This window comes from Poecilia reticulata, linkage group LG15 (genome assembly GCF_000633615.1).
Source record: "Poecilia reticulata strain Guanapo linkage group LG15, Guppy_female_1.0+MT, whole genome shotgun sequence".
Taxonomy (NCBI): domain Eukaryota; kingdom Metazoa; phylum Chordata; class Actinopteri; order Cyprinodontiformes; family Poeciliidae; genus Poecilia; species Poecilia reticulata.
The window spans coordinates 17,238,615-17,266,232 of record NC_024345.1 but is presented as its reverse complement, the minus strand read 5'-3'; the positions used below and the strand labels follow the sequence as shown (position 1 = coordinate 17,266,232).

The following is a 27,618-nucleotide window of genomic DNA, read 5'->3' as shown; positions in this document are numbered from 1 at the left end:
CTCCATGAGGATGGTATGAGGGCCCGACGTCCACAGATGGGGGTTGTGCTCACAGCCCAACACTGTGCAGGACGCTTGGCATTTGCCAGAGAACACAAAGATTGTGCTCTTCGCAGATGAAGGCAGGTTCACACTGAGCACATGTGACAGACGTGACAGTCTGCAGACGCCGTGTAGAGCGGTCTGCTGCCTGCAACATCCTTCAGCATGACCGGTTTGGCAGTGGGTCAGTAATATTGTGGGGTGGCATTTCTTTGGAGGGCCACACAGCCCTCCATGTGYTCACCAGAGGTAGCCTGACTGCCATTAGGTACTGAGATGAGATCCTCAGACCCCTTGTGAGACCATATGCTGGTGCGGTTGGCCCTGGGTTCCTCCTAATGCAGGACAATGCTAGACCTCATGTGGCTGGAGTGTGTCAGCAGTTCCTGCAARATGAAGGCATTGAAGCTATGGACAGGCCTGCCCGTTCCCCAGACCTGAATCCGATTGAGCACATCTGGGACATCATGTCTCGCTCCATCCACCGTCACATTGCACCACACTGTCCAGGAGTTGGCGGATGCTTTAGTCCAGGTCTGGGAGGAGATCCCTCAGGAGACCATCTGCCACCTCATCAGGAGCATGCCCAGGCATTGTAGGGAGATCATGCAGGCATGTGGAGGCCACACACAATACTGAGCCTCATTTTGACTTGTTTTAAGGACATTACATTGAAGTTGGATCAGCCTGTAGTGTTTTTTCACTTTAATTTTGTGTGTGGCTCCAAATCCAGGCCTCCATTGGTTAATAAATTTGATTTCCATTGATGATTTTTGTGTGATTTTGTTGTCGGCACATTCAACTTTGTACAGAACAAAGTATTCAATGAGAATATTTCATTCATTCAGATCTAGGATGTGTTGAGTGTTCCCTTTATTTTTTTGAGCAGTGTATATACAAGGTTTTAGCCTTGATTTAAAGGAACTAAGTGTTTTAGCATTTTTGCAGTTTTCTGGAAGTATATTCCAAAATAGTGGAACATAAATACTCAATGCAGCTTCCTCCATATTTGTTTTGGATTTTGGGGATGCAGAGTAGACTTGAACAAATAGAACTGAGTGGTCTGTAAGGCTTATATGGGAACAGATCTCTAATGTATTCTGATGCCATGTCTTTCAGCAATTTAAAAACCAACACCAGTATTTTAAAGTCTATACTCTGAACTATCAGTAGCCATTGTTAAGGACTTTAGAACTGGGGCGATGTGCTCAAACACTTAAGTTTCTCTTATTAATCCTGCGTACTTCAGGGAATAGGCCAACTTTGTTTCTGAAGGTTCAGATCTGGGTCCATCACTAAGCACAGATTTCAGGCCTGATTAGTGGTTTCCAGTTATAATAGCGGAGGGTGCATGCTGACTCTTGATCATTTCTCTTTAGGTCCAAAAATCAGTTCAGTTGAAAGTTATGGCACATATACACTGATTTATTCTGTGCACTTACTGTTTGAATGGGTTCATAGTCATAATGCGGAGTTGTCCATCTGCATAGTTGTAACTAATCTTTTTCCTTTATAATTTGAGGCAACAGGATCATGTAAATATTAAATAAGAGGGGCCCCGCGATTAAACTCTGGCATCTGCTTGTCACTTCTGTCCACTCCAATGAAGTTACCTATTGACACAAAAAAGTTCATGTTCTTTAGGTAGGACTCAAACCAATTTAGTACTGTACCAGAGTCCACAGTGAGGTCCTCCAGAACCAGCACTGTGGTCCTTCCACAGTCTGCATCTATGTGGATACAGACTGTGGATAGTGTTGAATACTGACAAGGGCAGCCTCAGTACTGTAGTGAGCATGGAAACCAAATTGAAAGACATGAAGAAGCTGTTTAATTGTTGAAAACAGCTTTTTCAATACCTTTGGTGATGAAAGGTTGGAGATTGGCTTGTAATCCTGCAATGTGTCCAGGTTGTTTTTTTTTTTTTTAAATCAGTGGTTAACTTGAAACAACAGCAACTAATGTAAAAACCAAAACATAATACCATAACCTTAGTTTGGCTTTTTTTTATTCAAGTGTGTAGTACATTTAAATGCATTACATACTCTGCCAAAAACAAGGAAGCTCAACTCCTTTTTTTTTTACTTTTAAAAGTATTCCCTCCATACAATTTAATTTCAATTGTACATTTAAATAAAAAGAAACATGTTTTTCCCATTTATTCATTTTTTTTAAACTTCTTTTAAAGTTTCATTATAAATTTTCACTTCAATAGAAGGTGTTAGCTTGGAGAAACAAACACAAAAATAATCATGATTCAGCAACCAAAATGTAAAAACAGTGTTGCAGGTGCAGAGACATCAGTCGACTGAGGTAAATGTCAGCAGTTTCCTGGTGCAGACCTCCTGTTACCTCTTCAGATTCTGCTGAGCCTGCTTCAGTAAAGTGTCGAAGTCTAGTGCATGATATTTGCCTTTTGTAGGAAATGGGTCATACTCTCTGCTTGAATCTAAAAAGAAAAAGGGAAATATATTACAAAGACAGCAACATTAAAATTTGAAATCTGTATTACTCTAAAAATAACAGCACAAGCTGAGAATTTACAAAATGAGCTCAAGAGTTTTAAGTCTAAATTATTTGGGTTTTTTTTTTTAAGTTCAAGTACAATTTTAAATTGAATGATTCACAGGAGCATCTCAATAAATTAACTACGCATTTCAAAAAGTGAAACTCCTACAGATTCGTAACGCAGGCCGTTGAGCTATAAGTGTCTATTTCTGTTTCTTTAGAGTAGCGGTTCTCAACGTGGGCGGTACCGCCCCCCAGGGGGCGTTCAGAGGACGGCAGGGGGCGCTGGCGGACATTTTTACAAAAGCGGGGCGCTGGGATGCCTTTGGGGGACATTTGGTCGAAGGTAAACTTTACACCTTAAATGCACAACAATGCCAGTTTAGACTTTGAGCAACTTGGTAAAACTGTATTGTGTAACATTAAACCATGCTTGGCTGCAACTGTATCGATGGCAGCTCTTCTTCTATTCAGTGTTTGTAGCTTCATGGCGCATCAGTTCAGCATTACACCAGCTGATTACGCTGCTGTGATTCACTTTGTCTGGTATTTATGTAGGCTCCATATGTTTTTGCAGTTCTGTGATCATGTCAAAGCAGCAATTTATATTAAAAAGTGTTTTATTTCCATTTGAAAGCTGCCCGCTTCCATGGAAGGACAACAGAAAATTGCTCTTACAAACATGTAATTACTAAAATAACAATACCTTCACTTTGTATCCCTCTGAAAAATGAACCCATTTAAATAAAGAAATCCCTCCATGGGTGATGCCACGATAGAAAGGTTCATATTATAGCGTTAACACCGGTGCTGCAAGTGGTCCGACATGAAACGGGTTTGAGGGAACAACAGTACCACAGCACTTTTATATTTCAATAATCAGAACACCGAAATTGTTTCCGTTGTTTTAAAAGGTTTATGTTATTCTGCCTTTTCCCCATTGATATGTTTCCCGACCGCCTCACACCTTAGGGAGTAAAAAAAACAACAAAAAAAAAAAAAAACAAACAAACAGAGAAGCGGGCAAAACGGAGCGACGAACTAGATGTGAATTATGGCATAAAAACAGAGAATCCGATGCTGAACAGTGAAAAATCAACACATGATGTGAAACACATGACGATTAGGCGGCGCAGCAGATGATGAGATTATTGATGGTCAATAAATGATAATGATTTAGCAACAGGAAAGAAACTAAAGTGGACATAGCAATAAACCAAGAGAGGATAAAACTAATCAAAGGAAACTAAATGAAATAAATGAAGAACAAAATGCAAGAATAAACTAAGAAACTAAAGTAAATACAGCGGAATAAACTGGTATGGCAAGACATTTCGAGCAATAATTAATACAGAGGACTGTATGGCAAGAATAAACAGACACTACTTCCAGATAAAAGGTAAAATAATATTGTTGAAGTGCCATGGGCAACTACACATTATTCAGGTGGATGCAAAAACATAAATCGGCGCCCCCACGAAGGAGCGTAGAAAGATACGCCCCCCCCCTCCAGACGCCAATACGTTTAGTGCAAAACTCGCTACATTTACCCCGTTATGTGCGTGAGGTGAAGGAGCGTAAGGCACGCGGAAGTGTACGGAAAACATAATCGGTGTGCCGATTCAAAACATCTACAATAATGATAGTAACATTAATAATAAAATAATTGTCAGTGCAAAGTAGCCTACAAATTTTTTGGTGGGGGGCGGTGAGGGACCTGGATAAAGGCTAGGGGGGCGCTGGCCCGAAAAAGGTTGAGAAACACTGCTTTAGAGGATTATAGCTTGCAGCTAAACTAAACCCAAAATTAAGTTCCGCTGAAAATCGGATCATTATTATCAAGTCACAAAAGGTCCTTGCTGAAGAAGTTGTCTACTCACTGGTCTGTATTCAAGGAATTAATGGAAAGTTCAGTGGAAGGAAAAAGTGTGAGAGAAAACAAAAATTCTTCAAGAGTTTAAATGAGACTCACAAGGTTTTAACTGCACCTGAAGTCACTGCTTAAAGACCCACCAGACACAAACATGTCCAGGATATAAGCTACGACTGTCACACTGTTCATCTTCAGCCAATGCTGAACCAGAGATGATGTAAAAAGAGTAATCAGGGCCAATGAGGGATAAAGAAAATGGTCAGAGTGTTCCAGTTTACTAATACTAATTTATTGAGAGGCGACAGCTGCATTAACACTAAACTAACAAACCATGTTAAATATTCTGCAACCCATGACAGAAATATTTCATAACACCACTGAAATCATGTGGGGGGAACAGCAGAACCTCTGGCATGCTCACCTAAATCAGCATAGTTGGATTGACAGAACTGTCTCCTTCCACCAAAACAGAGGTCAAAGGGGAGCTCATCAGGTTTACGCAGCTTACTGCCATTTTCAATGGCTGTAAACGCATCCTTGGTGTTGTAGTAAGTTATAAACCCATAGTTATCCCTGGGAGAGATGACAACATTTCAGCAATTTATTTTTCAGTTTTAAACACAAAGGTGTCCACATAAAGTAGTAGAAGACCTCCGTCGCTGACTGTAGCTTGCTTTTAAAAAGGCGACCTGGGGATGTTGCCAGGAGGCCCCAGTTATGAACAAGCTTGGATTTGCTGTTGCACTGTAGCTTGGCCAAGGAGGTCACAAGCAAGACCCACCAGGTTCAAAGACAGTGCGATCGATTAATTAATTTTAAAAGGATTTACTCACCCGTGTTCTCTAAAGTGCAGGGTACATTCCTCAATTTCTCCAAATAAAGAGAAGCGCTCCCTGAGCTCTCTTTGAGTCATGCTTCCCCGAATTTTGCCGACATACACAACCCGCCTCTCCTCCTGGGGAAAAAAAACATAAATAAAAGCAGACCCAATTAGATTAGAAACAAGTTAAATATTTTAATTTGGACATAAAATCCATCTTTTTACTCTGAACTTACAATGGCTTTCTCCTTGCGCCTCTTTGTCTCTTCCACATTTGTCTTCGTGCCAGTACAGTATCTAGACCTGTATGAGGGGCTGAGAGAGAAGAGAAGTTATTTTAAAGTAACTGCAGCTTTGAAAAAGTTACATGTCTACAAAAATAATGGTTAGCACCCCGAAAAGCAGCACTCGAGTACCTGTGCAACCCCCTGCTTCTACTCCACTGAGCTTGTCTTTGGGGAGAAGGGGATCGTGACGTGGAGCGGCTCCAGGACCCAGAGCGAGAGGAGGAATACGAGTACCTCCTCCTCCGTGGAGGGGACCGGGACAAAGAGGGAGAAGAGCGAGAGGAGGATCGGGATGAGGAGCTTAGACTGCTGTCTGAGTTGCGGTGTCGATACCTACAGAACGAAAAGTAAGAAACGGTGTAAGAAAAATTGAAAGAACTTGTTAAAAATAACAATGGATCAACAAACCCAAAAAACAAACCTTTTCTTTGCTGGAGATTTGGACCTAGACCGAGATCTGGAGGTGTAGGCGTCTGAGCAGCTGGACGTTGGGCTGGGGGAGCGGTAAAATCTTTTTCTTGACCTCCCGCGAGTTCTTTCTTTGGGACTACAGCTGGGACTGGGGGTCTGAGAAGCAACATATCGGCGGTAGGACCTCCCTGATGGCCCCTTTCTGGGGCTTGTGACACGCTCCTGCTGGGATGGAGAAAAATCCGAAGTCTCCGGGACGGAGCATTGCTCCGACGCGTCTCCGTTCTTCTGGGCTTGAACGGTTTGTGGACAATCTTGAGTTCTAGATGAAATCACAGAATTTGTGGCTTCCTGTGGAGATGCTGCCAATACTGGTGGAAGTGTTGGCGGTGGGCTTGACGCATGTTGCCTGAGGGGCTTAATGGTGAAGACAGATTGCTGTTTAATGTTCCACCGCTTGCCTGACTCGCCAAGTGAAACACTTTTGTTGGAGAGGCAATAGTCATGATCCATGCACGCCACATCCGGGGCCACGGGGGCAGCAGCGGGAGTGGCTTTACTACGGACCCTAACCGGGGGCAGAGGCTTGGCTTCTATCTGGATCACCTTGTAGGGGGTGGACTTGGGAGCTTCAGGGTTATTGGGCTTTCCCAGCAGAGCCACAGGGGCCAGAGGTTTCCACATCTGGTTGGGAGAAGTGGTCTTGGGAGCCAGAGCTGAAGAGAAAAATAGAAAGGATGAGCACCCAATGTTTGCCAATAAGCTCAGTGCTTTGGCTACTTCAGCTTGGATATTAAATCTGAAAGCAACGAATCGAAACAAAGTTATGCTTTCATTTAAAGCAAAAGCTGAACAAAGACTTAATTGTGTTTTGACTAAATTACCTGCAGAATTGGAGAGGTCATTAATTCTTTCACACTGAACAGCTTTCTCTGGAATCGACGCAGCTCTGCAAAGCAAACGGTGTGTTAGCACTTCGGTTAGCAGTGCTCTGGTGGTCTTCAGGCCTAATTTAGACATGAGGACCGGCAAATGGGAGTTTTTGCGGTAGGTCTTGGCAAAAGGTGAATTTAGGTCACCTCCACACACTAGAACTGAGTCAGTAATCCTGAGCAGCGTAAAGGGCTGTAGGGTAACTCACCTCGAGTTTCCTACAGCTGCTGCTCTACCAGAGACCTCCGGCACACATTTCTCCTCTTTTGCTAAAAGAATAGGGAACAGGGATACGAATGTGTCAGCAGATGGACATTATTGGGAAAGCAAACGCCAGAAAGAGACAGCAAGATCATGCAGTTGAAACGGTGTAAAATGGATTTAGATGATTTCAGAAATCATTATTTAACTAGTGCTGACTAGACATGTCCTGACAACCATCATTAAGGCTTACTAAGGATTTTAAAAGTTGTGATGTAAAGACCCCTGAAATGTTGCATCATCTGTGTTGGTATAGGAAACTACGTCGACACTGTGGGAACCTCATACCCGCCCTGCCTAGCTCTGACCGGACTTGCTGCACGCACTGCGTAGCCCGACCAGTTGTTTCTAATGTGCTGCCTCTTGTGCATCCGCCCACACAAAGACAGCAGGGCGACAGTTAAATGGATCTGCAGACAAGGCAGAATTCCAGCAGCAGAGAACACAGAAGCCCCCTGCAGAACCAATCTCTCTTACATACAAATCCTCCTGTAAAGCTAAACCCTGTCACAAGTCAGACGTGTCTGACTGCCTTATTTTGGTCAAAACATGAGTAAACTCCCATTTGACGTGAAATGACACCTTTACGTGTTTCAACTCCTGCCAACGAGCGTAGCGCTGCAGCGTTGTGAGCCGTTACCAGTCACCATTACGAAACGATGAAAAATGATCCTCTGGCTGCTTTTAGCTTGATACTAAAGTAGAGCTGCGTGACCCACTGCGGTACTGAACATCACAACCTCAACGAAGATTTAATGCATGGGAAGTAGAACTGTAAAAGGTGGAAAAAGAAAGAGCGGGTGCAGATGGTAGCAAATCAAGAGCGGTTACCTTGAGTCTCCTCAAACTGCTCTAGTAAGCTCGTCAGATCAGCAGCTTCAATACCTTTAAAAGACACAAACGTTACACTCATAACTACAGTGTGTGGACCAGAGAAACATTGACTGAACTTTCAGACATGCATGCATTGCTCACAGTTATAGTAGAGAAAAGAGAAGCCTACCGATGCACCAAGAAGCTGGCTGGAAAATGGAACTGGCTGATTTTTAGCTTAACATGCTGACTGGAAACGCAAAAATCTTTGTTCATACTAGTGAGTTTCTGCAGGTTTCACTGACTCAAATGAGACTTTTTAAGACCTTTATGAAAAGAATTAAACACTTACATCGCCACAGAAATGTGCAAACGTCCTCCAGCCAACTGGTGATACATTTGTACTTATCTATGGTGGACGCAATAAAGCTAGCTGCTAAGGATTAAAGCTAGCTAGTAAGGATGTATTAGCAGATGGTTTCTCAGTAGCCTCAACCATATCGAATTACAGAAGGCAATGAAGTTGCCTTCTGTAACCAAACTTTTCTGACAGAAAAGTCATAAAAAAAAAAAATACAGAAATATACAAGATTAAATAGTCCTTTCAAGACCAAGTTTAAACCCTTTGGGAATGAGATAGTAAAGGTCAATTTACTTTAAGATACTTTTAAGCCTTACTTTTAGATACATGTATGTAAACTTTTTTAAGGATGTGCAGATACTCTTTAGTTATCCGTTGTAGGAATCTTGCCCAGCAAATACACACATATTGATTATTTTGTATTGCTAGCTGTGCTAATTGCTAATGAAACACAATTTCAACATGTTTAAAATGTTAATAAATTTTCCCCTCTGTTCTTAATATAAATAATCAATGGCAGGAAGAAGAGAGAAAAAATATTTTTAAAGCTGTTGGATCCCAATTTTGCAGTTGGCAAGTTAAATAGTTAAAATGTTTATTGGTGCATCGCTAATAAAACATTCTGGAATGTTCTCTATGAACCATCCAAACTCACCTATTTCACTAGTGAATGATTCGATCAGCTCTTGCGTGTTGCTCTTGGTTCTTTGTGGGTTCATGGCTGTAGTAGATCCTTGTTTAGATTCAACCAGAGCAGAATGGTTTTTGTGATGATGGGGATTCACAGAGACGGCAGCACGGGGCTGGACACTTTGTTCTTTGGTTGCGGGTTTGGACGACTTTCTGTCGGATGCGAGTTTGCCACCTGATAAGGTAGAAACGGCGATCCCAGGCACATCCTGGGAAGCATCTGTGGGTTTGTGTACATCTGTAGTGGTTTCTGGGCAGACTTTAGTGTCCTGTACAGACTTTGGATTAATGGACTCGGTTTCACATTTTCTTCCTGAAGCTGAAGGGGAACACCTCCCATCTGCTGAAGACACAACTTGGACTAAAGGCTTTAAAGAAGCAGGAGGAGCAAAGCTCTGAGGCACATGAGGTTCTGTAGGCTTGGCAGCTGCATCTGGATGTGCAGCTGGAGTTTTTGCTGAATCAGGGGGAACAGTTTGGAGATTTTGGAGCAGTTTGGAAGGCTCCTGCGTTTGCTGGGGCTTAGAAACAGGAACAGCAGGTGAGGCTTTGGTGGATGAAGAAATCATGTAAGCTGGCGGCTGCAGCAGAGCCTCTGGGGTGGGGGGTGCACAGGGTCCCTTCGGCCGCCAGGCAGGTTTGGCCTCCTCCAGTTCTTTCCTTGCTGCCAGGGGGTTTGCACGTCTGGGATCCTTGGGGTTGGGGTCAGGAAGGTGGGGCAAAGGGGGTAGCTCTTTGGGGAGCTCTGGAAGGCTGGGCCACCTGGTGACGCTCTTGTCTGGTTTCTCCACCGGAGCCGGCTTTTTTTGCTGCCGGAGTCGCCTGTACTCCTCCAGGCTGAGCGGCTTGGGTTTGGCCTCTGGGACTGCGGGGGTAATGCTGACAGGAGGGGAGATCTCGGGAACTGCAGCAGCTGCAGGGGTCTCTGAAGATATCAAAGGGAGGGAAACGGAGGAAGCAGATGACGAGCTTTCTTTTTCTTCTGGGGCAGTGGCTGACTGTTTCGGTGTTTTGCTGGGCTGGTGGGAGCTCACAGCTACAGCTGAACACGTCAACCGACTTTCCTCGGGTGTCAGGGTTGCGCTCCATTCGGGCAGCAGAGGTGAGACGAGTTTCTCGTTTGTTTCAGGAGCCTGAGCTGCAGTGGTGTTTTCCTTCTCCGTTTTGATTTGTTTTATTCCTTCAGGTTTTAGAAGCGGCTCAGGTGGAGAAGAGGCAGACATAACCTTTTGGCTTTTCTGCACTTTTTCTTTACCAGAGCCTTTCTGAGGCTTTTTGGGGGGATCCGTTATCACCCTTCTGACTGTGCCGCTCCTGAGGACCCTTCCTTCTACAAGTTCAGACTGCTGCTTCTCATTACATTTCTTTTTCCTTCTTGCTGGGCTTGTTGTTTTTCTCTCCTTTTTCCTCTTAACTTTATTGCTCACATCTAAACATACCACTGGAGTATCGGCAGGAGCGATTTCAAAGGTTTTCCTAACAGGGACGTCATCTTCATCGTCGACTACTATATGCTCTGAACTGTCAGCAAGCTCGTCTTCTGCTGCTTCTGGTTTGACCTCGTTTTCTGTGAGCGGCTGATGAAGACTATAAGACAGATCCATGTTCGGGATGGTAAAGATAGGTTCTCCGTTTTCACTCTGGTCCACAACCTCAAGCACTATTCCCCCTTCAGGCAACATCTGCTCTCCCTCTTCATTCTCTACAGATATGGCCATGCAGTATGGGTGCATGTGCCGGACCAAATCTGCCAGGCTAACTGAGAGACCTTCTTGACCCTCCTGCTCCAAGAGGATAGGGAGCGGCAACGGCAGACCTTCCCAACCTGGAGGGTCTGGAGAAGACTCTAGCCTGTCTGGGCTCTGAGTGAAGGAGCCGTCCTCTTCTTCCTCCCCATCACTCCTCTGGACACAGCCCCCTTGCATCCTGGACAGGTTCTGGGCACCAAGACGGAAAGCATCCAGTCAAATCTCTCCATCCGTCTTCTGGAGTATTTTGTAAAGGGATTTTATGAGTGAATAGTTTACCTTTCCTCCTGATAACGGCCTGGTGCTACCGAGCGAGTCTTTCTGAGGTGAACGAGACAGGCACAGCATTCTCCTGAGCTGGAGACAGAGCATAATGATATTAACGTTTGGACTCAGAAGGCATGCTCCCACTACTAGAACATTTCCAGGAAACATGGTAGTTGGCTGGGTTCTTTTTTTTTTACAGCAGGAAGTAGAATCAAATTAAATCAACAGGAGGGAACTCCACCACATGTCTACTCTGAAACACGGATTGATGTTTGTTGTGTGAGGCTGATCAAAAATTATGTTCTTCCTTTTTTTTGCTCATTTCATCTCCTAGTTTAGACTCCTTCAAAGTTTATATTTCAGTTAACTTTAAATTTTGCAACAGGTATTTGATATTTTTACTTGAAAACATTTAAACCCCACCACCCACATTTAATATCCTTGTTTTACAATGGTTATGATCAACGTTAATGAAACAAATCAGTCAAGAATGGACGTATTATTAAATGAGCAACATAAACTTCCAGTTTCAGCAGTTAGTACTGGACGGGTTCTCACTCTAGCAAATCTTTTAATGGATAGAAAACAATCATCTTTAACACTTGTGCTTCATATAATACATATTTTGTTATACTCGCAAGCTGCAAGTATAACAAATCTGCTAATAAGGCAGACCTCTTCCAACTTTGGAGGGATTGCAGTTCTGCTGCGGAGTGTAACCAACATGAAATATGCAAGTTATGTTTGCAGAAGACCAGGCTGTAATCCTGACCAGAGCAGTCACCTCGTGTTCACACAAAGGTCTGTATGGACAAAGCACCTTTGTTTATTACAGTTTTCCACATGTTTTCATGGAGTTTTGATTTAAATTACCGAAGTCATTATGTGAAATCTGTGAGACAAAGTCAGCGGGTTTAGTTTTTGTGCTGAAAATTACTGTTTTATTTTCATGACTGACGTGTTACAGTAACACATTTCCAATAATCTATAGAGTGACTTTGCTTAGATTCTAAGCTGCAGCTACTATGAAACAATTAGTCTGATTTTATTGTGTTTTTTTTTTTTATATATATATACATCTCACACTGGATTGTTTGCTTTGGGCAGCGATTCCTCTCTGCAGACCAATAAAGCCGAAGTACTGAACTAGTTTGCATGCTTGTGTTTGCATGCAATGCCAGGCATTCCTGTTGTACAGCTGGAAATGAATTCTCAAGTGATGGAAGATTTTTCTTCCCCCATCTCTTAGCTGCAATAAATATTAGCTGTACCCCAGAGTGGAAACACACTCAATTGTCAACCAGGACAAATCAGAAGATTTAGGGATATTATACTCTAAACATGTTTCAGGCTGCATGACCGTATTCTGCCTCTAGAGAGAGGTATGTATGTACAATTCTAATTTCCTCTTTTACTCTGTGTTTCATGTTCAAAGACAAAAGTGATTTTCAGAGAGTTTGAACAAGATGAGAGCACTCACCGGAGAGTGTTCCCGGCCCTTGGACAGCATGTCTGAGTCGGGCAGCGTGTCGAACGGCGACAGGTTCTCATCGTCTACGTTGTCAAGTATCTCCGTCAAAGCTGTCAGCAGCGTAGCCTCGCTCTCTTCATCGAAACCTTTAGCCTGGGTTAAAGTTATTTAATCTGTTTATTCAGAGCTTTAAAAATAAAAGCCTCAAGACGTTTTTTTTTTATTTTTATTTTTTTTTATTAAAGATGCAAAGATAAAAATTTGTCTTGCCTCTAATGTTGGCACATCATCGAAGATGGAAAGGATGGAGGGGTCAATGCAGCTTTGGAGGCTTTCCTCGGAGCTGAGCCCTGCAGGCTGGACAGAGACAAGAGGACAAAACACTCCAGTTTTTATAGTGGCAAACAAAGAAATGACAAATCATGTCATCAGCTTATAAATATACATCAAGCCATCTGTACCGACCGTATTCGTTTTTGAGATTTAAAAACCCTTTAATGAGATACCAGAAAAAGTTCCCAAGTGATTAGTGTAGAAGGGGAGTTTTCTCTCCCCTTACCTCCTTACCTGTTGCTGCACACTGCAGGTGAGTGGGCTGGAAAAAAAGAGACTGTTACGTATTTTACCAGGACAAATTCAGACAAAACATTGAACTGTGGAGCTGCTAAACCAAAGGAGCCGAAACCCAGGAGTCTGGTTTTAAGCTGCCAACTGCAGACTCGATCCCAGCAACTAAACCAGCTAAAATCAGCTTTTTGCACCTAATACTCTGCTAACGGCTAACTAGCAAAAAGGCAAAGAGTATTTTGTCTTAAGCAGGAATATTTTTTATTTTTTTGCTTTTTCCGATTTAAATAAGAAGCAATAAAATTTTGTTTTAAAACAGAACTACTTGCTGCAAGACAATCTCAAATAAAAATTTTACAAGACTTATCACATTCCTGTAATTACAAGACTTACTAAATTGTCTTAAACAGGTATCAGTGTCATTTTACTTCTCCATTGCAGCAAATTAATTACTACACTTTGAAATGCACAAAAAGTATGACAAAACTGTTGATAATTTTTGGCATATATGAAAAAAAAAAAACACCCTTTCATTTTAATCCATTAGCCCCCTCCACTGACTGACCCCACGTGTTTCTATCTACAGCGCAGACATATTTGAGCCTTCCCACTTTCCGTCCACAGGAAGGCTGCACTACCCACGTGTTGCACTACAACAAACCATAGCAGGGCCCTCCATCTCTCCATTATTATCCTTTTAAATCTGCAAAGCAAAGTGTGTAATTACAACCCCTTATTCATAGAAGAGTTACTCCACAAGGTGTTACTACGCTTAATTTACACTGTTAAGACAATATGCGTGGAGAACAGAAGGCAAAGATAACCCTCTCTCCTGCGCATGTGTGAATAAACGCATGTGGCTTTAAGTATGTTTGAATGAAAACCGGTATGGCTACTGCAGTCCCAGTGCTGGTAACCATTTGTGACTGTACTGGTTACAGTCAAAGAGTAAACGGACTTATTCCACATTGCAGTAAACAGACTTATGCCACATTGCTGCAATGCGCTGCTATCTAAATCACTCAGGATAGTAATTGGATCCAGTAAACAAATTCAACTTGGAGTCACTTTAAAGCTTACTGAGTGATAAAAATGTGAGCTGAGCTGGACTGCCTTTCTTTTATCATCACCACCACGTGAGCATTAGCTTAGACACGGAGAGAAAATGCATTCACTAAGCTTCATAATAAACATCTGATAGCAACTAAACCACGTGTAGTCATCCAAAGCGAGCATTTAATAATATCACACAGCTGTCACTATGTCTTATTTAGATGTTGTTATTATTATTACGAGTTATAACCCGGCTATCACTAGCAGAGTAGCCCAGTAACGCTTTCTCGCTCAGAAAGAAATCAGAACAGCAAAAAGTTCACTCTGGTCTAATTCTGCAATAAAAAACACAACGCACTGGTATCGCTTTGTTATTAAAAAAAGATGTAAAAAATATTGTTTGCTGTAGTTATACTACTCATTCATCCACGTGTCACTTTCCCACGCCAGCTTGTACAGCCAATGCTCTACAAAGACACAGAAAACTCCATCCACAGATATCAGCCGCTGGGAAAAAACGAGTACAAGTTGTTCCTCACCTCGTCTAGTGTTTCCAATGGGAATAAATCCAAATTGCACGCTAATAAAGCCTCCTCGCCTGTTCCCCACCGCGCCGCCATCTTGCATGCCCACTCCCTGCCGGGGCCTCGTTTGAGAATGAAAAACTAGTGAATCAGAGGAGGAACAAACTGCAAGCCGGTAGGAAACACGTGGTTCAGCAATCCCGGCAAAATGACGCAAAATGACGCAGAGGGTCAAATGTCGCGTGACGACGTTTTCCGTTTGTTTGTAGTTCTCTTTCCTGGTTCGCCTACAAACCTGATTGTACGGCTTCCAAAGCAGCCAACATTTGACTAAATACTAAAATATTTTTTTCTATAGTTTATTATGACTACCTGCTGGAAAACGGAGAATCATGCAAAACAAAAATGCCGTTGAGCTTACCAAACATCAAGCAGGAATAATAATAATGTAAAAAAAGATAGAAATTTTGGGGAAAAAAACTCAAATTAAGATTTGAGAGAACACAGAACAGGATTGACAGAGAGGTGGAAAAGAAAAAAAATTGCACTTTTAGGGAATTCAACAAAAGGGAAAAATAATACAAGATATAATACAAATGTAGAAATTATGTCATAAACATGAGATAATTTTTTACACTGTGGTTTTACTTTAAAATAATAATACTATGAGATTGTGGTTTTCCATAGAACGTTGGGCACATCCTGATGGAGTTTACATGAAATCAGAGACAAATTATTTACTCTCAGGATTAGTGTTACATTCATACTTGGCTTTTATTGAAAATAGCAGTGATTCACTTTCTGCCCCATTCAAACCTGAATTCAAAACTTTACATTGAAGACAAAATCCCGTGGAGGGGAATACTCGCCCACAGGCCCCTAAATGTTCATTGTTATGGGAAATTTAGGTTGAAAATATTTTCGTTCAACAAGTTTGAATCTGATAACGAGAGAGGCGTCTCTCAGATGATAAACCAATATAAAGAAAAATCCGGTTTGGGGAAGATCATTGTAATAATAAAATTGGATGCAATAACAACTGTTATGTTGAAAGTTAATAACTTTCTCAATAACCAGTTGATAATTAATTAGCATCATAGCTAATGATACTCATTTTACATTTGCTAAGCAGCTTTTTGCAAGTCTCCTCTGGTATTTTAAGGATTTCTCTAAGGTGAAGTCTTTGAGTTTGGGAGGTCTCTTGCCATCACCCTAATCTTTCTATCTCTCATCAAACATTTTTAAATCAAGACTGTTAATATTACTTCTCGTCTAAACATGTTGGTTAGGCCAAAAGTTAAAGTGTTACTTTTGGTCTAACCCTTCCAGGAGTATGAATAAGTTTGCTCTTAAATGTGCTTGTTTCTATAGTACCAGACGTCAAGAACAATTAGCATAAAAATGAGAAAACAGCCAGTGATGAGATGAAGAGATTAAACAGCGTAAAGTACAAAAATGGGGGGGGGGGGATTAATTTCTCATTATGACTTGTACTGCAAGTCTTAGAGAAGCTATTGGCAAATCCCTAAGTCTCATAGGTAAAAATGGATTACAGGCAAACCAAACCACACAGCAGCTTCTAGCCCACATGCTCAAGCTGTGTGGTCTCAGCGCGGTTTACCACTTTGTCTATCAGTGTGTTCTCCATTCGTCAGAATCTCTGCCGGGTGCAAACAACTCCTAGTCAACGGCCACTTGCAGTATTTAAGAACTCTTTCCACATTCTCCAACTGTGTTCTCATCAGTGATTAAACAATGATTAAACAATGTTTAACAATGATTAACAATGATTAATCATTGTTTAAAACATGATTAAACAATTGAGTAAAAACAGTCCTGATAAAACTTTACATTTATTATATGTAGAAAGCACACACTGCATAATAATTTCACTATTTATGCAAGTCAGTCAGCAGGGATAATGCTGTTATGGGCAAGATAATTGGTCTGCAGTTAAACTGCTGCGCAGGCTAACCAATTACATACTAGTGTCTAACTGCACAACCATTACAACAGCTTAAAATGCCTCATGACAGATGGCAGCACAGAAGTTATAATGTAAGTTATACATAATACATTAAATATAATAAATCAAACTTTTGATTATTGATTGAAATATTTTCTAATCTTATTGTAATTTTTAAGGAATGCATTAACGGTGCATTTATACAAATATTAATATTTTTTATTTTATGAATGTGTGTGTGTCACAATTTTCTTTTAGATGCCTCACATGTAAAGTTCAATCTTGATCTTATACACACTGAAACTGTATCCTCTCAGTCTGAGATTAAATCAGATCAAACAATTCATTTAGTGTTTGAGTTTAGAGATTTACATACATTTTAGTGTTAATTAGAAATACATTTTAAACCGCATGTTTAAAATGGCTGTATGGCCTTCCACATGATTTTCATACTAGCTTGCTGGATTTTCAGCCCATTCCTCCAGGTTTGCGGGTCGCCTTGCTCACACATATTTCAGTTCCATCCACACATTTTCTGTTAGACTGAGGTCAGGGCTTTGTGATGCCCAGTCCAAAACATTAATATTGCTGTCCCTACACCACTTTGAAGCTAATTTAGCTGTATGCTTAGGGTTATCATCTAGGGTTAGGCCCATTAGCACCAAAGCTTTCTTTCCCTGGCTGATTCCTTGAGACGTTGATCCAGCATTTCCACATAAAATGTTGAAGTACATCGGTTACTCATGCATCCGCACAACACGATGCAGACGATGAAATATCTTCCCCCCACTCTTCCCTTGCAAATGTAATGCAGTGCGTAATGGCTAAATATTTCAATTTTAGTTCCATAAAACCACGGAACATGTATTCAAAGTTAAGAGCTTTTTTTTTCCACTGAGTGCATTTGCAAATGGCAAATCTGCTTTTTCATCTTGCTTTTAGCACAATACTAATTTTGCTGTGGATAGAAATACTCTTAGCAGCTTCAATCGGCAGCTTCACAAGGTCTTTTGCTTTTATTCTGAGATTGATGTGCACATTTCACATTGAAACACACATCTCTGGAACCCACAATCTCTCTCTCCTTCTCAAAACTGTGACGGTCAGATCTTCTCATGCTTGTGTCTTGATTGACATCTGCCTGATATTTTTGATTGTTTTGCAGTGTCACAATAAGAGCCAGTGTTTTCTGTGTCATTTTAAATATTCATGAGTTCTTCAATGTTGTTAACTTACATGGATGCTTATTAAGCCATGACATTATCATCTGTCGTCATCAACAGTTTATAGAAATACAAATCTCTGTGTATGTGAGCAAATTTACCAAGAGTGATAGCAGAAGCTTTTAAAATATTCTCTCTCTGATTATTCTGGAATTTAGAAAGTAGAAATTATTTTGGTAATCCTAACAGGAAAAGTTTAGTTTTAGGTAAAAATAAATAAATAAATAAAAACTTCTGCATTTTATTATACACTGTACTTAAATATGACCAATTTCAACTTTATAAATATTCTTCTTTTTTTTTTTGGAATGGGGCCTTTTTGACCCCTAACATATAATACCAGTAATAATCTGTTTCTTTAATTGTTTTTAGCAGCAGCAGTAGGGATAATTGTTTCTTTCCTGTTTGAAAAAAAAAATCACATTCATCATTAACATTTTAAATGTTTGTGCAAATCTGTTGACCCAATAGTGCTTCATCATGCTGTGAAAATCATGCTGGTTGTTTTTTTTTTTTTTTTTTTAACAACACACTATTTTCTCCACTATTCTCATTACCAGCTGTTGCTGTTTTGGATTTAAAGTGCGGCACATTTGTAATTGCTTCCAGCGCGCTCTCCAACTTTCTGCCGTCATAACAAACCCAGACATTTTTCCCTCCGATTATCAGCCACGTCCCGATGAATCCGCGTCGCTCATGCCTGCTTACGCACATTGCTGTGCATATGTGAGCTTGTCTGTCTGCGAGTGAGACAGAGAGAGAGAGAGAGAGAGAGAGAGAGAGAGAGAGAGAAAGAAAGGAAGATGGAAAGACAGGAAGAGGAGCGCTGATGTGCCCCAGCACTCTCCCAAACTGCTACCTACCTACCGGTGCTCTGCCGTCGTCATGGTTACAAGCCTCCCCTCCCACCTCACGGTCGTCTTTCTCGCTGGGTACAGGGAGATGAGAGGAGAGGAGAAGTGGATCTGGCTGCTGCCTCTGCGTCATATTCATACCAGTGCAGCTGAAAGCTTCCCCCTGGCCCCCCCTCCACCTCACCAGCACACACATCCACCTCCTCCTCTTTCTTCCTTTCCTTCTTCCTTTCCTTCTCATCATCCAATTTGCACACTGCCAGATCCCCCTCAACCGCCACCACCAGCGTCTCTCCATTTGTGTTTGCTATCTGCACCTGCTTATCACAGCACTCCGTCTCTCTCGACTGGACCTGCTGCGTTGGTGACCTGAGAGGACTTTCAGCAAGCGAGGGAGAGGAGAAGAGGGGGGGAAGACAAAGGTAAGCACTGGCAGGAAGGATATTTTTAAGTATGTTTGTGTCTGAAAGAGAGAGTGTGGGAGGTAAGAAAGAAAGAAAGAAAGAAAAAGAGAAAGAAAGAAAGAGAGAAAGCAAAGAGGTGTAGGACATGAAAAAAAAAAGCATGAGGAGAAACCATCTGTGGCAGAGATATCAAGAACCACCAGGAGTGTTTTGGGGTATTTTGGTGGGATTTATTACAAAAAAAGAAAATAAAATGTAGACCATCGATGCACAAAAACAAGTGTTTGCTGTAAAACAACGTGGCAGGAGCAGATGTGTGCCTCAGTCAGTGAGCTTGTGTGCAAGCACTTTGCTGTGTGTCACATATTGTTATTGAGCTGCTGCTATTACGTGTTCCCACAGCGGCGAGAGGGATTCGAATGCAGGGAAGAGATGTGGAGGGCAAAGGGGGGGGGGCAGGCTTGATTATTTTCTCTGAAAGCTTTCCGAGCAATGTGTTGTGTGGACGTGTTGACAGAGTGGCAATCTCTGCACCTTGAAGAGAGCTTGGAAAGAGTGTGTCCAACAGAGTAGTTTAGTCCTCAACTCAGATCTCTTGAAATGGGTCATAATATCCCTTTCCCATTACTTCCCACACACTTCATCTTTTATTTCTTTAACAGGCACCGGTGGAAATGTCCCCCTTTCTCCTCGCCTTTTATTTATTCTGCTGTTCAGAGTTTACAGTAGCGGGATCTGTTAATGTTAAACTACAATCGTGGCAGCTTTACAAGCATCGCAGGAAAACAACACATGAGAGAGATGAGCACACGCAATCACACACACAGAGAGAGAGAGAAAGAGGAAGACCAAAGGGACAACAAGATCGCTGTCTGCGAAGGGGAAATAAAAACAGGAGAAAAAAGGGGGGCCCGGAGGGTTGCTCATTGTATCTTGGTCCTGACAGCAGTGTCTGACATGGTGTATGACATTTAACTGTGATGTTTCTGTCAGTACGACGGAGTGTGGGGAATGTGCCTGTCAGCCTTGATTTCGACAGAGACACGTTTGTTTGTCTTCTGTAAGTGAGTTAGATGAAAAAAACTAGCAAATGATGACAGACAGAAAACAAGGATCTGAAGTTTGTTAAACTGAGCTTCAACCAGAAGAGTGCGAGGGGGAGGGGTCAGTCGAGGTGAGGCGGGGTGTTGCTGTTGAGATTTGTCAACATGTTGGTGGCAGCATTTTCTTGTGGGAGGGAAGACAGGGAAGCTGGTCCCAATGGAATGGGAAAACCATATTGTAGGCTGCAAAAGACGTGCCAGAGATTCACCTTCCAGTCGGACGACAACTAGCGTTGACCACCACAGACAGGTTTAAATCAGAGCACGCTTAGGTGTTGGAATGGCCTAGCTAACGCACAAACCTACTTGAAAATTGATGTTTACTTTGTGTTTGCCTATCATATAAAATATTCAGGACATATTCTGAGGTTTGTGGGTCAAGAAGTGGCAAAAAGTGAAAATGTTTAAGGGTTCTTCACCATACTATGGTCTTAGACATTTGCTGTAATTCAGTTAAACAACAGATTAGACAAATAACATAAAGGGTTTTTACCTAGAGTGTATAAACTTTATGTAATAATGCCTAAAAATCTTTAACGTTTGTACAAGGTGAAAGTTTTTACTTTATGCCATTTTCACAGTATTTCCTTTCACTTTTGCTACGGTGCTTGACATGGAGTACCAGAACACTATATCTACTATAACATCTTTCAGAAATGTTGATATATTGTTACAAAAATATATTTTTTTAATGGAAGGACATTGCAGCAGAAATTGTTATTGCTATACACTGACCACCAGAGCAGCTCTGACTCCATTGTTTATGTTATGGCAGGAAAGTATAAGCCCTGGCTTCAGGAAATTCCTTTTTTGATAAATTGTTGGTTTGTAAAATGGTGTTTCATTTTGTTTCCTAAGTCTTTGTAATGTTGCAAATTTACCAAAAAATAAATTCAATCTGAATCTGATGTCCGTTGTGCATTGCACAACTACACACAGCACAGATCGAACGTGGCGAAGAGACATTTAGCTATCAGGAGTTTTTCATTATGTCTGAGATGAAAAGCCTTGTAGCATTTGTAAAGACCAGTGACTTCATGCAGGAAAAAATGGAGAAAAAAAAGTGAAGTGCAATTGATTCTGTCCTTCGCTCCAACCCAGTGTTTTGCTACGACATTAAGATTGAGTGTGCCGGGGTGGATACTTAAGAAAACTGCTCAAGAAAGACTGGAGCAATAAAGAAAAATAAAAACAGCTAAACTTGTAGATCCTTCAATTTGAGACTCATCCAGTGGAAAAATTCGGATGGTTGCCGTTCCTTACTCTGAGTCATTAGGTTTTATACGCTACAACCAACCAGTTTGAGCCATGACTTGAAAGTTTTTGCTTAGAAACTCTTGCCAACCAGTCTAATGGAGCCTTCGCTGTTTTGCAAACAGTGGCCCAAAATTCTAATCTGCAGTGTGCCAAGCTATTGGGGACGTACCCCAAAAGACTTATAGCTGTGATTACTGCAAGAGGTGGATTTACAAAATACTGACTCAGGAGGGTTGAACACAAATGCATGTAATACTTTCCAGACTCTTGCACTTTATAGTTAGGCTCTACTTTGTGTTGGCCAATAACATAAATACGCTGAAGTTTGTGAGAAATGGGTAAAGTTTCAGGTGTTTTTAGGTTTAGAACATAGTGACACTGTGACAGATTAGTTAATGAAACTGTCTATAGTCATCTGTCAAGATCACGACAACAACAAAGGTATCAAATCTCTGGAAGTAAGTTGTGTGCTTGTGCTTGTGTGTTTGAAACTGTAAAAAATATGGGCTTTGTGAACAGAATTTATGGGGCGGACACAATCTGCATAGATTAAACAACAAAGTAGAGAGATTTAACAAAGAAAAATAAAAGTACAAAAAAATAAAAATAATCTAAATAATTGTGGTGACATCTGAAGCGAAGCCAGGCTGCGAACCTGCAGTTTTGTTGGGCCTGCACACGTGCATGCTGCATGCACACGTTGTCCGTGCCTCCCGTGGGTCTCCAGTGTCCCTGCGCTCTAGGAGGCCTTTGCATTTTTAATCGATCCTGTCTGTAGTGATTAACACTGGTGTTCTCTCTGCAGCAGAAAAACAAAAAGATGGAGCGGGATTCGGAAAGAGAGATGAGAATCTGTCATACATGAGGCACAGTGTGTGTATGCGCGCGCGTTCACGTGTGTGCGTGTTTGTTTGGCAGTAATTACCCTCTGCCTCTGGGCTCCTACTGAGTATGTTTATCTCCCACAGCAGCACAGGGCAAAAATAGATGATGCATCACTGCCACACATGCACTCACGCCTTTTGCATTTTTCCCCTCTTTCCTCTCTTTTGCCCTAATTGCCTCCCTCCTGCATTCTCCGTTTCAAACGTGCATTCGCCCTCACTCTGATCCACATTCCCTCCTCTAGTCTCACACGCTGCCTAAACTCTTTCTTCCTGTTTCACTGCTCTCTGGTTTTCCCTCCCACTCATGTTGCAATATGTCTATTAATGATGCAGCTTGAGCACTGCTGCCAACTTCCTGCCTCTGACAGAGAGAGAGGAGTGTGGTTGTGTTGTACATGGCCTGCTTTTTCACCACTCCCTCTTATCTCTCCTCCCCTCTATGTCTGTGCTGTTTTCCTCAGAGTTAGCCCATGCGAGCGGCGTGTGGACTGAGTGCAGCTGTTTCGTTCAGAGAGGAGCCCAACATGTGAGAAGATGTCTGTTGGAGGCTGTGCTTGCCCCGGTGAGTGCTCACTCTATCTTTCCTTCTCTGGCTCTGTGCTCAGCGGTGCTGTCAGAAAAAAAAAAAAAGGACTTATGTAGAAAGTGCTGCAAAGCCCCCCGGAGCCAGCACTGAGCTGTGTGACTTCTGGGTGTTTGTGGGTGTATGTGTCGGTGAAACCAATGCCAGACTTTTTAACACAAGGTTAAAAACTGAAGCTGCCACACTGTGGGATTGAGTTGTTCAGCAGAGCCTCTCAGTCACGCTGGCTTGCTGTGCAGCAGATCAATGGCTCAGAGTTTTACCACAGACAGAGAAACTGAAATATCGATACGTACTTCATTTGCTGGCAGTTTTTACTCATTTTTGCAGCTTTATCTTCCCAGTGCAGGCCTGAAAAGATAAAGCCTGCAGGCCTGTTTCTTGGTTATTTGAAAGTTGTAGAGGCTGATGAATAGTCATTGCACTCCAGCTGTTTGTTATATTATTAAAGTCCTAATAATGCTCTTTATAATATTTTAATATTCTATTTTTTTTGCTCTTTATAGAGTCATTTTGAGTCTTATTTAGTAGGTATATCAGTCTTACAATCTGCTCAGGAAGCTAGCCTGCAGCCTGCTGCTTTACAGACATGCCGCTTACAGGAGTTTTTATAAGTGAGATGGGTGATGCTAAAAGCCACCATACAGATAAATACAGACAAATACTTGTCTGTATGACTTTCTTGAACTTGAGGGAGAAATAATCAAATTCTTTCAGCTTAATGACTGACAATTCGCAGCAACTGGTGGGGAAGGGCTACATCACTTGCGTGTGTGAAGTCAAATTTCCTGGTACAGAATACAAAAAAATGCCTTTGAAGTAAGACTTTTTAGGGGGTGGGGGGAAGCAATACATAGGTATGGACATGTTGTCTTAGTTGTTGAATGCAGAAAAGATAGAAACAGATGTTGTTATCGGCTTACAGCTGGCACTGAAGCACATAGCAATCCTATTTTATATGAGCAGCAGCCATTTTGAACTCTGAACTCCAAGCTGTTCATCAAGCTCCAACTTTATTTTTTAATATTTGAATGCATAAAGTAGAACAGAATACAATGTTATCAGGTAATGGTGGATTAACATTAGGAAATCCCACTGGCTTTTAGACTTGCAATAGCTTGTGCTAAACCCGGGTGTAACATCCTTTCCCGATCCAATCTAACTTCCAAGACACATCCAGTGGAGCAAAATTAGTCGACTAGATGAATAGAAGAAAAGTTGTTCTTCCCTTCCGTCTGAGCAACATGAGAATAAAAAAGAAAGGCGAAAATGTGTCTTCACAAAGATGTCAATCAATGTCTAATTGTGGTTGAAAGTTGGTTGGGCAGAAGAAACTAACAAACCGAGGCTGACCTTTAATATCTTTATTTTGACAAAAATACGATGGGACCCTTTCAATGTATTTTAATGGCTAAATAAAGCCAAGGACTAGTCAACCTTTAACAACCTAAAGACAACTCGCACCTCCTCCATCATCTCATTAAAAGGACTTTAATCTGTATGGACAGCATGACATCTTCTTGTTTGCTTTTTACGTTTTAAAATTGCATCCTTTTAAAAGCTTGATAAATCTTGTTATCGGTCTAACCTACCGATGCTTGGTTACACCTGAATGAGACTCAAGTAACTCGCGGGCTGTGAAATACATTTAAGCCGCTCTCCCTTGGCGAGTTTTAACAATTAATGAGGGTGCTTAAGATTAAAAAAAGAGCTGAATTTGCTTTAAGCTAAGCTACTTATTTTTAAGTGTGACTTTGCACTTTACCTTTGTGTGTTTAATGTCTCTCTACAGTAATTAATGTTGACATCTGAGATTAAAAATTGATACTTGCAAAAATTACTCTAAGTCTTGCTTGGATGGAGTTCCCACACTCGGTTTGCATCACATACAGAAGGAAACTCTCTACAATCTTTCCTTCTGGATGTCTCTATTTGGCAAACAAATAGTTTTGGCCTATTTTAAAAAAGCAAATGGCACACTATGCATAAATATTTTCTTTTTTTTTTCTTCTTCTTGGTCTCAGTTTATCTTCTACTGAGAGAGAGAGATCACTGCTTTGTTTGTGGAGAAAGTGGGAGAAGGGGATGGACTGTGTGGCACGAGGGAGTGAGTATTAGACAGATATTAAACTATAGCATCTGCTCCTGGGAAAATCAGAGAAGGCGGATTGAATTAGAGCTTCAGAATCATTTGAATGAGGCTGCCTTGATTCATTAACAATAGCCCATCAGGCAGTGTGTTAGGTCTTTGCTTGACTTGTTCCCTTTCCTGCCTCCCATCCGGCTTTCTCGCTGCCTTCTGTAGTTTTCCTAGTATCTCAGTCTTCTTTCACTGCCAGACATTACTGTGGAGCATCAACTTTTAATCACATCCATGTGTTTTTGAGGGATGTATATAAAAGAACAAAGTGCAGCAGAAAGACCTGCCATCATTCAAAGACTTGCAAGCTACAAACCCTTCCATGCAAATAAGCATGCGCCTGCAGTCTCACACTTCTGCGAGCAGCCTGCTAGGACAAGTTTAGGCTGGTAGATCTCACAGATAAGCTCGCATGCTTCAGTCTCCCTCTTCCTTCTTAGGCACGAGCTGCAAATCATCATGTTTGCATACTTTGCATTTTCACGGCAGGGCAGATGGAAGATTTCCCGAAATGCTTCTGGAGTACTTTCACGGCACAAACAAATTCAAGTTAAAGCTAAACTTTCTATTTCGTGAAGTCATCCTTCTTCGCTTACTGGATGAGGATTTCACATGATGCAACAGAGGAGTTTTGCACATGTTCTAATAAATAACAGGCTGCTCCCGTCTGTCTTGTTCTTCTGCAACCCTGTGGCATTCTGCTGTTGCTGGGATTTAGCTATGAATCAGCCCTTTTCGGGCTTTGCTCCATGCATGAAGGAGATTTGTCCTAACACAGAGGAGCCAATCACATCCTTTGTTCTGGCTAAATGGTAAAAATAGATTGCCTCCGAGCTGAAGATACCCCCACCTCACAACAGCCTGACTCAAGCATGCGCTCCCCTCTGCTCACCACTCTCTCTTTCCCTCTCTGACCCCCCCCCCATCCCTCCCTCATCTCTTCGTCTTTGACTCTTGCTTCCCTTGTTGCCTTTCTGCAGGAACAGCAGCGTTACCTCATGCAGAAAGTCACAGTGTCCCCAATTGGGGAAAAAAAGTGACTTAAAGCAAGATGGCAGTCAAACAGCAAGCACTTTTCTCTCTCTCTCTCTTTTTTTTTAAATTCCTGTTACACAACAACCCCACCACAGCCTCAGCCTTATCTTTGTTGCACTAAAACGCTTGAGTCTCTCGGCCGTCGTTCCTTCTGCCGTTCTCACTTTTTCTCAATCCCTCCGTGGCCTTCTCTCCGAACCCACAGATTTTGTTTGTTAGATCAAAATGGCTGTGTGTGCAGCGGCAGAGAGAAAGAAGGAATGCGTGGGAGAAAGAGATGCTGGGGAATCAGAGAGGGGGGGTTGCAGAGCGGCGCCGGGCTGCGGTGATGTCACATCTGCTTTGGGCTGACAGGATGGCAAAAGAAAGCTGCCATGGGCCTCAACAGCTGAGAGGAAGGGGAGAAAAATAAATGCCTGAGAAGGAGAGATTTGGATCAAAGCGCAAAATGTATGCTGTAAGAGATCTGCAGAGCGGTGAAAACACGACGGCATGTTTGGAGCCAGACTACAGAGGATGATGCTGCTGAGACTGAAAACAAAAAGAGACACTTGTGTCTCTGCGGTTGCAAGAGAGTGGGCTCAAAGCACAAGAACACAAAGCAATAAGCAGCCAAAAATATCAAAAATAAACTGTGCTCATAGCAAATAGCACACTGCACACTTGTTGATGATGTTGTTACTTTGAAATAATGGGAAGGTTTATATGAAACCTGTTGCTGTGTGACAATAAGATCAGAGAATGCTCCTACGAACATAAAATAGATTACATCGAAAACATTTGGACAATAAATTATCCATTGTTATTACGTAAGCAATAAAGAGCATCTACATCTAGAGCCACAGGATATAATCACAAAAATGTGTTTCTTTGTTTCTCAGTTTAAAAGTAGGAATCAAGTTGCAAAGAAAATGCACAATTATGTTGTCTTATGATGTTGTCAACATTCCAACATCTAAAAACATCAACATACATCAGAGTAGAAGAGTTCATTTATTTATTTAACAAATTACATCCATATTGATTAATTACAGAGTGATGTAATTCAAGCATTTATTTCTGCTAATTTTAATGATTATGACTTACAAAAACTCATGTAATTTTTTTTAAATGTAATGTATCTTAAGACCAAAGAAAAATATATATTTTATACGAAAATGTTTGGTCACTGAAAATATGAATCAACGCAGTGCAGCATGGAGGTGATGAGCCTATGGCTAATCTGCAGAGGTGCAAAGAAACCTGGTTTGGTTTAATTGCTGCTTTCACCTTTTCTGCATAACTGGCTCTCATGTCTCCATCTTCTTCTTGACAAAACTCTATATATTCTTCATTAAGTTTCGGTGAGTCCATTTTGCTGGTCAGTTCAGTTGTGCTATCATGGTAATTACATTTAAGTTTAATTAGCATGCCAAGTGCAGATAAAAAATTAAAACAGCACCTCCATAAATCTTGTCAGCAGAGAAAAATGATCTTAAATGTCTTTGGATGATGTGTGTCTCCACTCTGGGACACTGGTTTCCAAACAAAATACAAA

General features: G+C 41.5%; 2 protein-coding genes and 1 long non-coding RNA gene across 7 annotated transcripts in view; 1 reads left to right on the top strand and 2 right to left on the bottom strand.

The window, feature by feature from the left end:
• Positions 1-2,033: 2,033 nt before the first annotated feature.
• Positions 2,034-18,982, bottom strand: pprc1 (PPARG related coactivator 1). Of its 3 annotated transcripts, XM_008429687.2 has the most exons (15): positions 14,133-14,374; positions 13,053-13,080; positions 12,756-12,842; positions 12,495-12,638; positions 11,027-11,104; positions 8,965-10,936; positions 7,967-8,020; positions 7,083-7,143; positions 6,826-6,890; positions 5,952-6,657; positions 5,660-5,863; positions 5,480-5,558; positions 5,257-5,378; positions 4,845-4,996; positions 2,034-2,491 (listed from the first exon to the last, which is right to left on the bottom strand). In XM_008429687.2, the coding sequence occupies exons 1-15, from the start codon at positions 14,177-14,179 to the stop codon at positions 2,391-2,393; spliced, it is 3,900 nt and encodes a 1,299-aa protein (XP_008427909.1). In that variant the 5' UTR covers positions 14,180-14,374; the 3' UTR covers positions 2,034-2,390. The 3 variants fall into 3 exon arrangements, with proteins under 3 accessions (XP_008427909.1, XP_008427907.1, XP_008427908.1); XM_008429685.2 differs by lacking the exons at positions 13,053-13,080; positions 14,133-14,374 and adding an exon at positions 18,686-18,982; XM_008429686.2 differs by lacking the exons at positions 13,053-13,080; positions 14,133-14,374 and adding an exon at positions 14,645-14,892.
• ldb1a (LIM domain binding 1a) overlaps positions 18,971-27,618 on the top strand; it is a 25,650-nt gene continuing 17,002 nt past the window's right edge. The window contains exons 1-2 of one of the 2 annotated variants that reach the window (XM_008429682.2): positions 18,971-19,094; positions 22,785-22,885. In XM_008429682.2, the coding sequence (XP_008427904.1) occupies positions 22,858-22,885 (28 nt within the window). In that variant the 5' untranslated portion in view covers positions 18,971-19,094; positions 22,785-22,857. The remainder of the gene's footprint in view (positions 19,095-22,784; positions 22,886-27,618) is intronic. The other variant, XM_008429684.2, reaches the window with a different exon arrangement.
• Positions 22,853-27,618, bottom strand: part of LOC103476928 (uncharacterized) — a 9,038-nt gene continuing 4,272 nt past the window's right edge. Inside the window, exon 3 of one of the 2 annotated variants that reach the window (XR_001777368.1) lies at positions 22,853-22,933. This is a non-coding gene — a long non-coding RNA (uncharacterized LOC103476928). Of the gene's footprint in view, positions 22,934-23,906; positions 26,470-27,618 lie in introns of those variants that run through there. The other variant, XR_535565.2, reaches the window with a different exon arrangement.

Bases quoted from the DNA above. Each gene is read 5' to 3' on its own strand.
- pprc1 (XM_008429685.2), bottom strand. From the start codon at position 18,970: ATGGAGAGACGCTGGTGGTGGCGGTTGAGGGGGATCTGGCAGTGTGCA. The intron at 12,843-18,685 runs GTAGGTAGGTAG...GTCTCTGTCCAG, and splicing joins ATGACGACGGCAGAGCACCG to CCTGCAGGGCTCAGCTCCGA. The intron at 5,379-5,479 runs GTAAGTTCAGAG...TTTTTTCCCCAG, and splicing joins GGCGCAAGGAGAAAGCCATT to GAGGAGAGGCGGGTTGTGTA.